Source organism: Odontesthes bonariensis, chromosome 2, assembly GCF_027942865.1.
Source record: "Odontesthes bonariensis isolate fOdoBon6 chromosome 2, fOdoBon6.hap1, whole genome shotgun sequence".
In the NCBI taxonomy this organism is placed as follows: Eukaryota; Metazoa; Chordata; class Actinopteri; order Atheriniformes; family Atherinopsidae; genus Odontesthes; species Odontesthes bonariensis.
This window is the reverse complement of record NC_134507.1, coordinates 480,809-499,036: the sequence shown is the minus strand read 5'-3', so window position 1 is coordinate 499,036 and position 18,228 is coordinate 480,809. Positions and strand designations below refer to the sequence as shown.

Here is an 18,228-nt window from a genome sequence, read left to right as displayed (position 1 = left end):
TTTGCTTTGACCAGCGATATGTGGTCAAGCAGAACCTGTGCGAACCTTATATGAGCGTGACAGTTCACTTCATGCAAGACTGGGAGCTGAAAACAGCTTGGCAACTGGTTGAGACTGTTCAGAGAAGCTATTAAATTAACAAAAATAAACAGGTAATCTCAAGCTGATGTTTAAAAACGTTTTTCTTAAACTGAGCACTTTATTTTGTTATCTCTTTATATATAAATGCTGCCCTCAGAAAAAGATTGACCTATTTTATTTTATAGGCTAATTTTATTTCAGATATTTTTTTATTTAAATGTGCACCTTACGGAGCTTTGTTATACAGTGTTTATGTTTACATTTTATAGTGAGTTTTCAATAAAAGTACTCGTATTTGGCTTTGACTTTGACTGAGCATTTCATATCACAGCTCTCACTTTGCGGAAAAAAATATCGGGATATATATCGTATATCGATATTCAACCTAAATATATCGAGATATGACTTTTGGTCCATATCGCCCAGCCCTAATCAAGACCATAAACATCTTTAGCTTTGGAGTTGTTCAAGGCAGTTATGATCTTGATAATATCTTGTTCTGTAATTTGTTGGATGTAAAAATTATTTTCATTGTCAGTGTGATCACTCAACAGCTCAGAGCCCCCAGTGAGTGTGAATTGCTTGACAAGGTCCTCTATGGATTTAATAAAGAACGAGTTAAGTTCTTGACATAGGACAGCGGGATCACTTACTAGCTGATTATCAATTGTTAATTGTAAACCTTTGTTTTCTTGTTTAGGACATTTCCCTGTCAGTTTATTAATACTTTGCCATATTTTTTTACCGTCTCCTCTGGCATTGTCAATTATCTGAATAAAAAAATTTGCCTTGGCTTTACGTAATTCTGATGTTACTTTATTTCTCGCGCATGTAAAGTTCAGTCTGTCTGTGTTAAGCCCAGACTCGACTGATTTTTTGAGTAGCTGATCCCTTTGTTTTATTAGTTTTAAACATTCAGGGTTAAGCCAAGGAAGAGAGTTGGGATTCCTCCTTCCAGGGCGCCCCCTCCTGGAGAAAGAAAGCACAACCTCATTTACTTTTGATAGGAATAAATCACAGCTAGTACTCGCGTCTTTACAGGCCAAGAAGACACTCCAGTCCACATTTTTTAACGCATTATCCACGTTTTCATGTTGGTTATTGGGAATGGTCATAGTGTTAGTAGGCCTGTGTTTGTTCTGAGAAGGAAGTTTGTCTGCTCGTTTAAGCTTCCTGGAGAAGAAAATAGCGTTGTGGTCTGAGAGACCTGTTAATAAATAAGAGTGTTTGGGATTCTTTCCGGTTTATTGGTGAACAGAAGATCAATTGTGGACTGCGTACGGCATGTGATTCTTGTGGGTTTCTTTATTAGCTGTGTGAGATTAAAATAGTCAGTTATAAGTTTAAGTTTTTTTCTGTCTTGTTTGTTCTCCCAGTTGACGTTGAAATCGCCAAAGAGGAGTATTTCACGTTTATGATTACATGCCGCAAGGAGAGCTTTCAATTGGTCATAAAATTCTGGGCCAGCTGTGGGTTTGCGATAAACACAAATAGCTGTAAGAGACATCTCTTGAGAGAGGTGAATGTCCACACCAATACATTCAAGGAAAATGCCACTGGGAAATTTAATCTCATTACATTGGAACTTGTTCTTTACATACATGAGAACTCCCCCTCCCTTCCCCTGCCCCCTATCTTTTCTGAAAGTTATGTACTCTGGTAATGATACCGCTGCTTCTGGTGAAGAGCTAGTGAGCCATGTTTCAGTTAGACCAATAAAATCAACGTTGGAGTTACATAATAAATGTTCAATCTGTTCGCGTTTTGGGACCAGGCTGCGAACATTTAAATAACCCCCAAACAATCCCCCCCTTTTAAAAGATGGGTCCCATACAGTCCGAGCCTGATTCAATGTCCTGAAGAATTTAAATTGTTTATGTTTTTTGATCACTGGGTTTCGAGTCTTACGTGCTCTCATGTGTGGAAGCTGCTCCTCAGCCTGGGGTGGCGTGAAAACCTCCCGCCGCGTCGCCCACTCCGAAGTTCTGTCAGCTGAACAGCCGGCCGGGCCGGGGCTGACTGGGATCTCCTGCTGTTCCTGCATTCATTTAACCTTAACCGTTACTAACTGCAGCTTTTACAATGAGGCAAATGGTGCTAACATGATAGGCAGTGTTTGTTTGTTAGTGACCTGCAGTGTTAGCCGAGGACATGCTAACGTTGCTAACGTTGCTAACGTTGCTGGGTTCAGATTCACCAACGTTAGTCCGGAGCAGATCGAAAACGTGACATTCATTCATAGTTATTGCATGTTGGTAGTATTTCCTCCCTTTGGTGAAATATTCACTTTGCAAGTTGCCCTGTTGTCTCTTTTTTAGGGATGTGTAACCAAACTTTCGAGCGTTTGTACCGCTTGGGCGCCATGTTTACTGTTGGCTGCTGGCTGCGCTGGACTCGCCACGCAACGTTGCGTGGTGACGTCATTCGCGCCCACTGGAATCGATAAGGGAATCGTTTGCAAAATCGCCAAACGAGTCCAAGGAATTGAAACACTGGGAACCGGTTCTCAACAAGAACCGTTCTCGATTCCCATCCCTATCCGGAGGTTTGTGGTGGTTGGTGCAGATTTAAAGAGGAACGTGTCGGCTTCTGAGCTGCTGTTCCTCAGAGTTCCTCTGTGGAACCATTAGATTAGATCTGCTGTAATCCTGACAGTCTAACATCCTTTATGCAAGCTCAGGTCATCTCAGTGAACCAGATAAAAGTATAAATGTGTTTGTGTTTGCAGCTGGATCTGTACAATCAGAGGCTTCTGGAGAAGAGTAAGCAGCAGTATAAAGAGATGCTCTCCCGTAAGAAACAGTCAGAGAAGAACAAAGATGGCCCGCCGGTCCCACCAGGTATCACAACTTATTGGTTTACAGACATTAGACTCAACTAGAAACATTTGAATCCCTTCAGCATTCAGTAAAGTTATTCTCTACATGTGTTGGGCCTCTAATTTCTGCCGGTGCCGCTGCTTCGGTTTCATCGAACTGGGCACTTTTTAAGGTTTTCTTTTCATCCAGGCGCTCTTGAGAAGCCCAGAGATTGATTAGCATCTTTTGAGAAGATAACTTACAGCGTAGCTGCACTGTAGATCGATGCGTAAATCTGTGATTTGTGTAAATCAGATTAGCGAGGTCCAGTCCAGGTGCTAATCTAGGATCCCCAGAAGGCAGGAACTGGATCCGACGGATGTCTTCTGTATCAGGATGGCGTCTGTTTCCACTCTGTGACAGACCGACGGTCAAAGCCAGAATGTTTTCCCCTGGATCTGGCTTTACAGGCACCCGACACGATCCGAACGCCTGGTGCGTAACCAGAAGCTCTGCTCAGTGATGTGCCGCAGGAACCCATAAACCCGTCTTTAGAGCCGAACGCACCGCGCTCAGTTGTTCTTTGCTTGTGTTTCGTCCTGCCGATCAAGAAAAGAAGCCGACTGCGATTTGAGCTCTACAAAAGTAACGCCTTCTTCTTCTACAAATTCATTGGTGTCTGATTCTTAGAGTCCTGAACGCACTTCAGTTGAGATCGTAAGTTACGAAGTTAGACATTTGGTAAAGTTAGGAGCTTTTTTTAAAGTTTGTATCATTATCATACTTCTTGTTTGATTCATGTAGAAGTAAACTAAACTCAGTGTTCACCGCTACAAACACATTATTAGTGTGTAAGTAATTTAAGTTTAATGCCTCGCATTCATTATCAGCTAGACGTGTAGATGTGGTGATGTTATTTTGAGCAAGCTAGTGCCATTTCCAGCTTAAATACATTTACACTCAGTGGTCACCGGGTTGGTTCCCCGTGGGTTGGGTTGGTTCCCCGTGGGTTGGTTGGTTCCCCGTGGGTTGGGTTGGTTCCCCGTGGGTTGGTTGGTTCCCCGTGGGTTGGGTTGGTTCCCCGTGGGTTGGGTTGGTTCCCCGTGGGTTGGGTTGGTTCCCCGTGGGTTGGGTTGGTTCCCCGTGGGTTGGGTTGGTTCCCCGTGGGTTGGTTGGTTCCCCGTGGGTTGGTTGGTTCCCCGTGGGTTGGGTTGGTTCCCCGTGGGTTGGTTGGTTCCCCGTGGGTTGGGTTGGTTCCCCGTGGGTTGGGTTGGTTCCCCGTGGGTTGGTTGGTTCCCCGTGGGTTGGGTTGGTTCCCCGTGGGTTGGTTGGTTCCCCCTAGTGTTGGGTTGGTTCCCCCTGGGTTGGTCCCCCCTGGGTTGGTTCCCCATGGGTTGGGTTGGTCCCCCCTGGGTTGGTTCCCCGTGGGTTGGGTTGGTTCCCCCTGGGTTGGTTCCCCCTGGGTTGGGTTGGTCCCCCCTGGGTTGGGTTGGTTCCCCCTGGGTTGGGTTGGTTCCCCCTGGGTTGGTCCCCCCTGGGTTGGTCTCTTTGGATAAAAATGTCTGCTAAATGCATAAACATAAACAGAAGAATAAAGATATCTAATTCTCGCTGGTTGAAAGATCAGCTGGTTGTTCTTCTTACAACCCAAGATTATGGTGAAGGGTTCGACTTGAGTTGGAACAAAGCCATCGTGGTTGCTAATTGGGATCCTGTTATGAGTCTTTTAATCTTTCAGAATAAGAAGATAAACACGACTTTAGAGTATCCACGATAGCCCCCACCAGACCAAAGAAGCCACCACTGGTGACCACTGAGTGTACCCACATACAGCTAGATTAAAAGCTTGGAAGCATTTTCATGATTTTGTCAGTAACGACTGCAGACGGATGTCAAAGCTGCGATAAACCTGGAACTTTGTCCAGGAACGGATCAATAGGAGGAAGATAAAAGACGTATCCCACTCAGGACCTGGTTTGTACTGTAAATTGTATTTGTCTGTAGCACTACCTATTCCTACCTAAACCTAGATAGTATCGCTCTTGTCAACATGAAATCTGCTCAAATAGGATTTTCTTGTGCAATTTTATCAGAAGAACATCTGCATGAAGACTAGGTGGCTCTGTAGTTCAGGCTTTTATAGACGTGGCTTAAACACTCCAGGACTGAGTCTGATTATCAATTCTTGGTTGTAGACATCTGGGGTTGTACTGTGAGGGGCAGTCCTGAGCTAAGATATGGACACAGATGTTCTGGAGGTGTGAAAGTGGCCCCTGTAAATGGTAGGAATGGTAGACTATGACTTTCATAGAGGATTTATTAGCCTCTGTGGCACCATCTCAGTGTAATCAACCTTAGAGGGAATAGGTGCTGGTTCCATTTGAGTTCTGTAAAATACCGGAAAGCTAATTATCGTTATGAGCTTTATAAATTAATTCAGTAAAGGTTTTAAAGGGTTGAACTCAGATTGTTGAAATTAATCCAGTGAAATAATTCGGCTCTTAATATTTGGTTCATGAACCCCTCATTGACCAGAATGAGACTCGAGCCATGTTCACTTGAGTTCCTTTCTGCCCAAAGTCCTTCCTGAAGATGTGGGAACACCCTGTGTTCCTTTGTTACGCAGGATTTTGCCCTTTTGAACGTGGTAAGTCTGTGAGGCAGGTCCAGGTAAAGCCCATCAGGGTAAGTCAAGTTTGCTCAATTCTGTTTTTCGACACTCTTGAGCCGAGTGAAGCCAGCTATTTCGACTGCCCGGGAAAAAATTGAGAGGACTTCTCGTACCCGTGCCGATCCAACGTAACGCCCCCCTACTTCATGTAGGGGGTAAACAGTTTGTGTTCTACTCGATGAAGTGGTTTATTTGGCTTGGAGACATTAATTTCATCGGTTTTAACGATGAGCTGAACATGTGCCGCACTGCTAACGACACCTTCGCTCTAGATGCTTCACAGGAAGTTCAGAATACGCTTCAGCTCGATGTTTTTAAGCAGGGATGTAGTCCGGTTACCGACCCTCGAGTCTTAGTCAAGCTGTCGCTCTGTGTTTCGGGAGACCAGACGAAGGGATGAAGACTTTAGTTCTTCAGAAAGTGAAACGTTAGCTCAGGAAGACGACGCCTCGCTAGTCCGGTGTTAACGCAGAAAACGGTCGACTCTACGTTGAGGTAAACTATGGGGCATCGTGTTCAAGCTAAATGTTATCCAGGTAAATGATATGTTTCAGTTAGGAGTGCTTTAAGTTAGCTTTGAACAAACTCCTGCCTGCTAACGTTAGCTCAGGAAGACGACGCCTCGTCAGTCCAGTGTTAACGCAGAAAACGGTCGACTCTACGTTGAGGTAAACTATGGGGCATCGTGTTCAAGCTAAATGTTATCCAGGTAAATGATATGTTTCAGTTAGGAGTGCTTTAAGTTACCTTTGAACAAACTTGTGCCTGCTAATGTTAGCTCAGGAAGCTAATGTGAAAGCATCAGAGCGTTAGTCTCATTTTCACGAAGTTAAACCGCATTCAAGTTTGTTACATTTCAAACTTTTGTTTGAGCTGCCTTCCAGTACCGGTTAGCCCAGAAAGCTAAAGTAGAAAGAGCATTTCACTACTGTAGCAGATTGAGAAAAACTACCATCAGAATGGTAAGTGTTCACATCTACAGGTAACGCTACTACGACTACTTTGAACGCCTTGATTTATGACATGTTACCAGCTGCGCCTCTTAATCCTTAATCCTGCTGTTTAACTACATCACAAGTACGTTTAAGTTGTAATTTGTGCTAAATGATCTCAGCTGTTAACTAGCCTTTCAGTCAGTAACGCTACTGTTAGCTACGGAAGCTAACACATACTCAGACTCAGAAATTAGCTTTCGGGTATCATAAGCCTTTGGATTAGACTTTGAACTCTGGGCGCTGCTGGTACAGTTAGCCAGTTAGCATGTAGAACTGTTAAATTCCCTTCATGAAACTGACGGCGAACAGACGTCGTGTCTGAAGTTCGCCGCTTAGTGGACGCAGGTTCACCTCCATCGCAGACCATCTGTCACACAGCAAGACTCATCTTTAATTCATCCTTTCTTTTACGCCTTGGCCCAGGTAACAGGTAACACCCCGGTGAGCGTTCCCAGGGTGGACAACCAGACCTCAGACTCGCTTTAGGGCACTTTGGTCCAGTATGGAGTTTGGGAACAGAAATGGAAGTCGGAGACACTCCAGGAGTTTTGAAGAGCCCGTGAAGCAGTGGTCCCTATAGTTTGATGATTGTCCACACTATTCAGAACCGGCCCTCCAGTGTTAGGAAAGACCATAGATATGTATAGAATGGCTAGATGTCTCGTCCGCGTTGCTGGTCAACGGAGTCGAACGTCCGCAGATGGCGGCCATCTTACCACAGGCAGCTCTCTCGCCGACCACATTGTGTTGATGGTGAAACATTCAAACATTCAAGACATAACTTGCTTAATTCTCAAACGTTTAGGTTATTATAAACCGCAAAGTAGTAAGCTAATTATCACACTACAGACGAAGTCCATATTTATTTTTTAAATAAAAACGTAAATATTTCACGTTTATTTGCCCCATGACTCAACTTTATTTATCCCTTGGGATGACTCCCTCAGGGAAATTCAAGTCCCCAGTAGCTCCAAACACACATAGGATCTCTATAAATGAAAATACAGTATAATATAGAATAATTAATATAATATATAATTAAAATATAATTAATATAGAATAATCTAAAACAAAGTGTAAAAAAGAATATAGGCTATACAAGATATACAAAGTAAAGAGAGTTAAATAAAATAAGTTAGCACTATGGTTGAGTTATTGCCCATATTGCACTACACATGTGTTAATTACACATTGTATGCACATAGTCTGACCATAAATAGATAAGATATTGCACAGTAGTGACGTGAATTATTGCACAGATGACCGAATAAATAAAATATCGCACAGGGTCTTTTAGTATGTAAAATGGTGGAGATTTCTGCGAGATAAGAATAATGGCGTCAGAGCAGATCACTTACCGTAACTATGGTTACCTCAGGTTTGACTGTCTCCCGGACATCTCACCCTGTGGTAAGATGGCCGACTGGTGCGGACGTTCTAAACTCAGACGTAACACATCTAGCCATTCTATACATATCTATGGGAAAGATGACCACACTCCATACCGTGTTGCATGCTGGGATGGGAGCATGACCTCGTACGAATGGCTCCCCTGTGACTTCGGCCTCCTGCTGCTAATGCCTGGTTAGGGTTGACCCTAACCCTAACCCCCTGCTTTTACTCTAAGTCTGATTGGGTCGTCTGATCTGACATCATTTCTTTTCCCAAAATGAAATACTGGACTTAGAATAAGAATTTTTCTGAAACTTGGAAAGAAGAAAAGTGAAGATTTTTGCTCCAGTTACTGTCAAAGGACTGAAGATTGTTCAAGTAAAACATAAGATTTTTAGAGCCTCTTGTTTGCATGATTCCCAGCGTTAAAGTCTCGTGGACAGTCTGTTAGCTAGGGACACGTTATGAAGGGTTCAGACCCAGCTTGATGTCTGAATCGCTACTTAAACTCTAACAGAGATCTCGCAGAAAGACGATACGGTCTTGATTGTCAAGGTAGGTGATGGTTTTAATCTATTGATTGCAGTCGTTGATATTTAAAAGCTTAAATCTATCGTTAGTCGTAATCTTACGCGGCTGGGAACGTCATTCATCTCCAACGTAGTTCTGTGATCGTCTACATCTGAAGCTTCAGGACATAAAAACGTGTCTCCTGACGCAGTAATTATCACTTCAGTCATTTACATCGTGCTTAATGTCGTGAGCCAGGAAGCTCGAACAGGTGCTGAACGGTTAGCCAAACGGGTTTGATTAAGGATTAGTTTATAACTGTGTTGGTAACCTTAAGCAGCTGATGTCCGGCTGCTTTCACAAAGATCTGCAGCCTTCAGTCCGTCAGGGAGACTTCAGACACCAAAGTGAATATCTGCAGATGTTTCCATGGTAACAGCTGCAGAGATTCACTGAAACATGTTCCAACATGAACATAAACCCAGAATCTGAGGCAGAACCAGAGTTAGTTCAGTTCTGAGCAGCTTTAAAGTGAATATCTGCAGATGTTTCCATGGTAACAGCTGCAGAGATTCACTGAAACATGTTCCAACATGAACATAAACCCAGAATCTGAGGCAGAACCAGAGTCAGTTCAGTTCTGAGCAGCTTTAAAGTGAATATCTGCAGATGTTTCCATGGTAACAGCTGCAGAGATTCACTGAAACATGTTCCAACATGAACATAAACCCAGAATCTGAGGCAGAACCAGAGTTAGTTCAGTTCTGAGCAGCTTTAAAGTGAATATCTGCAGATGTTTCCATGGTAACAGCTGCAGAGATTCACTGAAACATGTTCCAACATGAACATAAACCCAGAATCTGAGTCAGAACCAGAGTTAGTTCAGTTCTGAGCAGCTTTAAAGTGAATATCTGCAGATGTTTCCATGGTAACAGCTGCAGAGCGTCACTGAAACATGTTCCAACATGAACATAAACCCAGAATCTGAGTCAGAACCAGAGTTAGTTCAGTTCTGAGCAGCTTTAAAGTGACTATCTGCTCTGAGCTTTGCTAAGTTGGACCCAAAACTGGTTCATCCCTTGAGTTAGGAGCCTTTTTCCTGCCTGAATGGTTCGTAGCTCAGAGTTAAGTGGCTTAACAAGGAAATGTCTAAAGAGAAACAGGAAGATGCAGAACTGTTGATCAGGACACTTTAAAGGTTACAGGAAGGTCAGAAATAAAAGAGGCCTGGATCAGGACTCTGGATCTAAACCATAAACCCTCTGAATCACCTTCTGGCTCAGCCTGATATCGGTGCAGGTAACCTTCTATGAAGGCTGTGGTTTTTCCAGCTGATATCCAGCCTCCAGACTTCCAGCTGAGCTAACAGATGATGCAGAGGGTCGACGGATTAGACACCAGAAGTTCCTCTTTAATTTCCCTCAGGTCTCCAGAGGACTCCTGCAGATCTTTGTGAAACAGCCGGAGGTCTACAGTAATCTGTGAACTGACCAATGATCCTGAAGGTTTGAGATTTAAATGTGTGTCCTGTTGAACTTTTTTAGGCAAGCCGATGAGCAGTGAGCCCAAGAACGTTTGGATCTGTGGTCACTCTCTGGTTTACTGGGCCGAGTCGCGGGCCAAGTCCCCGGAGGTAGGTATGCAGCTGGGCATGGACCCCAGCAGGGTGACCGTGTGGTGGAAGGGCACCCAGGGCATGACCTGGCCCCAGCTGCTGCCACAGCTGCACCAGCTGAAGGTCACCTGGCCCAACCCGGACGTCATCATCATGCACCTGGGGGGCAACGACCTCAGCACCGAGAGCCCCACCGACCTGCTGGCCTCCGTCAAGAAGGACCTGACCTCCATGAGGAGCATCTTCCCGCAGTGCGTCCTGGTGTGGTCCAACATTCTGCCCCGGAGGGCGTGGCGCCACTCGGCCGACAGCCACGAGGTGGACCTGGTGCGCACCACGGTGAACCGCCGGATCCACAACATCGTGTCCGAGCTGGGTGGCGTCTCGCTGAGCCACGAAAACATTCGCTGCGGCGCCAACACGGGCCTGTACCGGGCCAACGGCGTCCACCTGTCCCCGAAGGGCATCGACGTCTTCAACCTGAACCTGCAGGAGTTCCTGGAGAGGTGGGAGTCGGAGGTGGGCTCCGAGGACTCAGAGGTGTAGGAGTTCCTGGAGAGGTGTAGGAGTTCCTGGAGAGGTGTAGGCGTTCCTGGAGAGGTGTAGGAGTTCCTGGAGAGGTGTAGGCGTTCCTGGAGAGGTGTAGGAGTTCCTGGAGAGGTGTAGGCGTTCCTGGAGAGGTGTAGGAGTTCCTGGAGAGGTGTAGGAGTTCCTGGAGAGGTGTAGGAGTTCCTGGAGAGGTGTAGGAGTTCCTGGAGAGGTGTAGTCGTTCCTGGAGAGGTGTAGGAGTTCCTCCGGTTTGGTTCAAAGACTTTACTCCATCTGTTGGTGTCGAACTATGAACTGCTAACAAGTGTTTGGCTGGCGAAGGTTTGTCATGACGCATCGATGATGTCACACTGTTTGTGCTTTTGTTTAACTCAATAAAAAGTAGCTTCAACAGAGTTTATTTCATGTTTTGTTTATTAAACCATCAAACAAGAAGTGATTTAATGAAAGTAAAGATGGAAAATGTGTGTAACCTGGGATACACGTGATCCAGGTTCTGGTTCAGAAACCCGAATGTTGGTCAGTTTATCCAGAACCTGGGACATAAAGAAGTGAGACTGATGCACCCCAATCACAAAATGTGGCCTAAAAATAAAATCTTCCTCCAAAACTCAATTTTCTATCTTAAGATTTAAGTTTTGTTTATTTCTTTAATAAGTTTGTTTTTCGGCTGCACGGTGGACTGGCGGCCTGTCCAGGTGGACTCCGCTTCTCGCCCAATGACCGCTGGGATAGGCTCCGCCCCCCCGCGACCCGACCGACGGATTCAGCGGGTAAAGAAGATGGATGGATGGATGTTTTGTTTTTATTTGAATAATAAAATTGATAAAAGCAAAGTGAGTTTCTCTTCTGGGTTTTATAAACCGAACTAAACACTCATACCGAGGTCCAAAGTGTTCATCCTGTGGATAAACCCGGCTCCTCCACCGTATAAACGTCCAATATGTCTTTAATCTGTAAGCTCCTCCCACTGGGTCCCCCTTCTATAAGCTCCTCCCCCTTTATATAAGCTCCTCCCACCGGGTCCCCATTCTGTAAGCTCCTCCCACCGGGCACCTTTCTATAAGCTCCTCCCACCGGGCCCCCTTTTTATAAACTCCTCCCACCGGGCCCCCTTTTTATAAGCTCCTCCCACCGGGTCCCCATTCTGTAAGCTCCTCCCACCGGGCACCTTTCTATAAGCTCCTCCCACCGGGCCCCCTTTTTATAAGCTCCTCCCACTGGGTCCCCCTTTATATAAGCTCCTCCCACCGGGTCCCCATTCTGTAAGCTCCTCCCACCGGGCACCTTTCTATAAGCTCCTCCCACCGGGCCCCCTTTTTATAAGCTCCTCCCACTGGGTCCCCCTTCTATAAGCTCCTCCCACTGGGTCCCCTTTCTGTAAGCTCCTCCCACCGGGCCCCCTTTCTATAAGCTCCTCCCACCGGGCCCCCTTTTTATAAGCTCCTCCCACTGGGTCCCCCTTCTATAAGCTCCTCCCACTGGGTCCCCTTTCTGTAAGCTCCTCCCACCGGGCCCCCTTTCTATAAGCTCCTCCCACCGGGCCCCCTTTCTATAAGCTCCTCCCACCGGGTCCCCTTCTGCAGGTTTTTATCGTTCCTCTGGAACTGAAGGGATTCTGTTTGGTTTAGAACTTTAAACTTTAAGGTGAACAAAGGGACTCGGATCAGGACCGGATCAGGACCGGCTCAGGACCGGATCAGGACCGGATCAGGACCCGGATCAGGACCGGATCAGGACCGGATCAGTCTCCAGGAGTTCAGCAGCCAGAACAACATGAATCTCTGGATATCTGATGTTGTTGTTTGTTGAATAAAGAACCAGAAGGAAACTCTGTGTGTCTCATTGGATTCAGAATGAATGTTTGAGTGAAAAATCTCTTATTTGGTTTCACTGACTGTTTATCAGACTTTAATGTTTTACAAAGTTTTGTGTTTGGGAACAAAACAGGAAAATAATTCAGTTTGTGGTCGATTTAACGACTTTCTAACCAGAGAAGTCACAGTGTCAAACACTTCTGCCCCCTGTGGGACTCCCGTGGTCCCCCCCGTGGCTCCTGTGGGAGCCCTGTGGGACCCCCGTGGTCCCCCCCGTGGCTCCTGTGGGACCCCTGTCGGACCCCCGTGGTCCCCCCCGTGGCTCCTGTGGGACCCCTGTCGGACCCCCGTGGTCCCCCCATGGCTCCTGTGGGACCCCCGTGGTCCCCCCATGGCTCCTGTGAGACTCCTGTGGGACCCCCGTGGTCCCCCCATGGCTCCTGTGGGCCCCCTGTCGAACCCCCTGTCGGACCCCCGTGGCTCCTGTGGGAGCCCTGTGGGACCCCCGTGGTCCCCCCATGGCTCCTGTGGGACCCCCGTGGTCCCCCCATGGCTCCTGTGAGACTCCTGTGGGACCCCCGTGGTCCCCCCATGGCTCCTGTGGGACCCCCGTGGCTCCTGTGGGACCCCCGTGGTCCCCCCATGACTCCTGTGGGACCCCTGTCGGACCCCCGTGGTCCCCCCGTGGCTCCTGTGGGACCCCCGTGGTCCCCCCATGACTCCTGTGGGACCCCTGTGGGCCCCCGTGGTCCCCCCATGGCTCCTGTGGGACCCCCGTGGCTCCTGTGGGACCCCCGTGGTCCCCCCATGACTCCTGTGGGACCCCTGTCGGACCCCCGTGGTCCCCCCGTGGCTCCTGTGGGACCCCCGTGGTCCCCCCATGACTCCTGTGGGACTCCTGTCGGACCCCCGTGGTCCCCCCATGACTCCTGTGGGACCCCTGTGGGCCCCCTGTCGGACCCCCGTGGTCCCCCCCGTGGCTCCTGTGGGCCCCCTGTCGGACCCCCGTGGTCCCCCCCTGGCTCCTGTGGGCCCCCTGTCGGACCCCCGTGGTCCCCCCATGGCTCCTGTGGGACCCCCGTGGTCCCCCCATGGCTCCTGTGGGACCCCTGTCGGACCCCTGTGGCTCCTGTGGGACCCCCGTGGTCCCCCCATGGCTCCTGTGGGACCCCTGTCGGACCCCCATGGCTCCTGTGGGACCCCCGTGGTCCCCCCATGGCTCCTGTGGGACCCCTGTCGGACCCCTGTGGGACCCCTGTCGGACCCCCATGGCTCCTGTGGGACCCCCGTGGTCCCCCCATGGCTCCTGTGGGACCCCTGTCGGACCCCTGTGGCTCCTGTGGGACCCCCATGGTCCCCCCATGGCTCCTGTGGGACCCCTGTCGGACCCCCATGGCTCCTGTGGGCCCCTGTGGGACCCCCGTGGTCCCCCCCTGGCTCCTGTGGGACCCCTGTCGGACCCCCATGGCTCCTGTGGGACCCCCGTGGTCCCCCCATGGCTCCTGTGGGACCCCTGTCGGACCCCTGTGGCTCCTGTGGGACCCCTGTCGGACCCCCATGGCTCCTGTGGGACCCCCGTGGTCCCCCCATGGCTCCTGTGGGACCCCTGTCGGACCCCCATGGCTCCTGTGGGACCCCCGTGGTCCCCCCATGGCTCCTGTGGGCCCCTGTCGGACCCCCGTGGTCCCCCCATGGCTCCTGTGGGCCCCTGTGGGACCCCCGTGGTCCCCCCATGGCTCCTGTGGGACCCCTGTCGGACCCCCGTGGTCCCCCCCTGACTCCTGTGGGACCCCTGTCGGACCCCCGTGGCTCCTGTCGGACCCCCGTGGTCCCCCCCTGACTCCTGTGGGACCCCTGTCGGACCCCTGTGGCTCCTGTGGGACCCCCGTGGTCCCCCCATGGCTCCTGTGGGACCCCTGTCGGACCCCTGTGGCTCCTGTGGGACCCCCGTGGCTCCTGTGGGCCCCTGTGGGACCCCCGTGGTCCCCCCATGGCTCCTGTGGGCCCCTGTGGGACCCCCGTGGTCCCCCCATGGCTCCTGTGGGACCCCTGTCAGACCCCCGTGGCCCCCCCCTGGCTCCTGTGGGAACTTCAGTCCCAAAGCGGATACCAAAGAGACTGGCTGTCTGTGAAAGTGCTGTCGGAGTTTCTCTCATTTCCCATCGTTTCCATTTCCATCCTCACACACACACTTTTGTAAATAAGAAACACATCCTTGTTGTTTGGAAGTTTTGTCAGTCATATTCCTGTTGTGCATTTGTTTGTCCTGTTAGCTAGTAGCTGCTCGCAGCTAAGCAGTTAGCGACAGTAAATGTAGTTGACATGCTTTTAGCCAAGCGTAATGTGGGCTTCCCCCGTTTTAAAAGTCAGCAGCCGCCACTGGCCTGCGGTGTCCCCCCGGCTGCGGCTGGTCGGAGCCCGCGGTGTCCCCCCCGGCTGCGGCTGGTCGTCCCTTGGGCAGCCGTGTCTGGTTCTTATCGGCACCCGATCCTCTCATGTGGGTTGGGTGGCAGGCAGACTTCAAAAGGCATGGTTATCTAAAAGCTGAACAACAAACTATTACGTGTGGACTCGTTCCTTTGTCCAGCTAATTTGTGCTGACTTCAAAGCTCACATTTGAATGGTGAATGGGAAGAAACAAATCTGTGTTTGCATGCTGAAATAAAATAAGCAAGAAGAAGAACACCTGGCAGGTATCAGTCTGTAGGTCGGGCAGCCAGAGTTAAGCTGTTCACTCTCCTCTCTGAGCTTTCTGAATCAAAGGCAAGTCTTATTATTAATTTTATTATCATTATTATTCTTAATATTTCTGCTGACAGAGAGGAATGGAGGCAGTTTTTATGATGAACAGAGCATGTTTTTCTGTACGCGGGTGAACATTTACTTCCTTTTCCTCAGATCGTCTTTGACAAAGAATCAGTTTTCAGCGGGATTCATCTTTTAATTTAATTCAAGGCTTTTCAGGTGTGTGAGGACTTTATTTAACAGAACAGGGAGCAGAGAGAATGAAGGAAGAATCACAGCAAAAAGCCTCAGACTGGGCCAGCTGCGTAATGACTTTCAGCCTCTGAGTTGAACTGCGCAGCACCGACTGAATGCATCGTATGAACCTGAGAATGTGACGATTTCAGGATGAAAAACACTTTATTGGTTAAGACGACGTACAGGTGCAGGTGTCAGCAGATATTGTGTTAGAGCAGAACATGTTAGCTGTAAGATCCGAGCTACGGTTCGACTCTGCTGACTCTGCTGGCTGTCGGCCTCGTGTCGGCTGCATCAGGTGAGCTTTAGCCGGGAAGCTAAACCAAACCGACTGTATCTGTGGTGTGAAGAAGGAAAAGTAGAATGCTGTTTTACATCGTGAGAACGTTTCCAAAGCTTCTGTTTACGCCGGTGTTTGTTGGCGACACGCTGCAGGATGAGGCCTCGTTAGCAGCGTCTCTGAGACTCAGCTTCACTCACTGTTTTAGTCTAAATGAAACTTGTTTATTTATTAACTTTTAATGTTTAAGTGTTTGTTAAAATTCTGTCAGTCTTCATGTTGAGCGGCAGCCTGTGAGCTTCTTTTTTATGTCAGACACCTGAACCCTCTCAGTGGGGGTGGGTGTAATTATCGTCTTATTTCTGACTTCCATCACAGATTCTGTGTGGAGCCACTTTCTGCTGATTATTGGCAGTTTTTACAGAATAATCAGATCATTGTTCTCACTCTAAAAGCAGAAAACTGTTCCAGCTTTGTAATGTCCCTTTAATCCTCTGATAAAAGCTGACCCTGTCGGGTTTTAGAGTCAGAGCAGGTTCTGAGGTCCAGCTCAGAGCAGCGTGGTCTCTCTGGTGCTGCTGTGGAAGTTCAGAGTTCCACTTTGACCTCTTTAACCTCTCTGCTCTGTGTTGTTTCCTCTCCTGCAGGACAGGAAACCATCCCAGCTGAACCTGGACAGGATGTCACTCTGCCAGCAGAGCTGATCTGGGTGATAAACATGTTTTTGTCGTCCGTGATGGTCTGCCTGTACCAGCAGAGCAGCATCCATCTTTTAAGGACCGGGTGGATCTGCAGGACAGACAGATGAAGGATGGAGACGTGTCTCTGATTCTGAAGGATGTGACGGCTGAGGACAGCGGAACTTACGAGTGTCGAGTCGCCCTGGAAGGAATAAATGATGAGAAGTTATCCAGGGATCCTATCTGCACCATCAGCCTGGATGTTCCTCCAGCAGGTGAGTTTGTGTCTGTCTCTGGATCAGAGCTGAAGCAGCTTCCTGGTTGTTGATGTGAAACATCTCAGATCAGATGTTTCAGGTGTTTTCTAAAGATGTTGCTGCTGAGACTCTGCAGAAAGCAGCTGGTCAGAGTGCAGTGAGATGATGTGGGACAGCAGTTAGAAATGTTCTTCAGTCATCACCTGATACTCACACCTGTTTCTGACCTGCAGGGAAGGGAGCTGGAGGAGCCGAGGGTGGAGGAGCCGAGGGTGGAGGAGCCGAGGGTGGAGGAGCCGAGGGTGGAGCTGGATATGTTGCACTGATCGTTGGACTGGCAGTTTTGTTCGTGCTTCTGTCTGGATGGGACTCAGGCATCTGACCAACTGCCGGCTGAACCGAAGTTTTACTGTCGCTTTGAAAGACGGCCCTGAAACCCCCCCCCCCCCCCCTGTGACATTAAGGCTGCGGCTACACGAAAACGTTTTTCACTGTAAACGATACTTTTTCTTATCGTTTCGCTGTCGCGGCCACACGGAGCCGGCGTTCCCACTACCCCAAAACGATAGTTTTTGAGAACGGGTTCCAGAGTGGGAAAGTTTGAAAACGGCCTCGTTTCGTTTCCATTGTTACAGCCAAAACGTTTTTGCGTCAGTCACACGTTGACGCTGTGAGCCAATTTTAACACTTCTCTATTGTCTCACAGCGTGGCGTGACACAGTGGCGTGTGTACTGCATCGTTTCATCGTTTTCGTCTGGACAGCAGCGCGTTTCCGTGTGGTCGCAAGAATTTTCGTACCCGTTTTAAAAAAAAACCTCGTTTCGTTTTCGTGTAGCCGTAGCCTGAGACATCAACGTTTTTCAGGCCAGGGACCCCCAAACTGATGGAGAGTTGGAGCAGGGACCCCCTACTATTTATATGGCATACAATTGTGTTTTATATTTAACGGGGCCTAGTGCCGTGTATAAATATAGCTCCTCTGTTAATGTACATACAACACTGAGCTATTCAAATAATCCTCAGGTTTTAACTTTAAACATGCATGTAGATGGGACAATGCATCCTCAAAGCATCTGTGGATGGCACACGTTTGCACACGTTTGCACACGTTTGTGAGAAAAAATTGTTTGAAAAAAAGGTGTTAAAAACGTTAAAAATCGTCTAATCAACCAAAGACTTGGCGGACCCCCTGCAGTACCTCCGCGGACCCCCTGCAGTACCTCCGCAGGCCCCCTGGGGGTCGCGGACCCCCTGCAGTACCTCCGCGGACCCCCTGCAGTACCTCCGCAGGCCCCCTGGGGGTCGCGGACCCCCTGCAGTACCTCCGCGGACCCCCTGCAGTACCTCCGTGGGCCCCCTGCAGTACCTCCGCGGACCCCCTGCAGTACCTCCGTGGGCCCCCTGCAGTACCTCCGCGGACCCCCTGCAGTACCTCCGCGGGCCCCCTGCAGTACCTCCGCGGACCCCCTGCAGTACCTCCGCGGGCCCCCTGCAGTACCTCCGCGGACCCCCTGCAGTACCTCCGCGGGCCCCCTGGGGGTCGCGGACCCCCTGTTGAAGACCTCTGATTTAGGGTGATGTTTTGAGACCCTCTTTTGAC

At 49.2% G+C, this 18,228-nt stretch overlaps 1 protein-coding gene across 2 annotated transcripts in view; it reads left to right on the top strand.

The window, feature by feature from the left end:
• LOC142388331 (uncharacterized) overlaps nt 1-16,575 on the top strand; it is a 35,660-nt gene extending 19,085 nt beyond the window's left edge. The window contains exons 20-21 of one of the 2 annotated variants that reach the window (XM_075473465.1): nt 2,810-2,921; nt 16,338-16,575. In XM_075473465.1, coding sequence (XP_075329580.1) covers nt 2,810-2,921; nt 16,338-16,498 — 273 coding nt within the window. In that variant the 3' untranslated portion in view covers nt 16,499-16,575. Of the gene's footprint in view, nt 1-2,809; nt 2,922-9,991; nt 11,007-16,337 lie in introns of those variants that run through there. The other variant, XM_075473456.1, reaches the window with a different exon arrangement.
• The last annotated feature ends 1,653 nt before the right edge of the window (nt 16,576-18,228 follow it).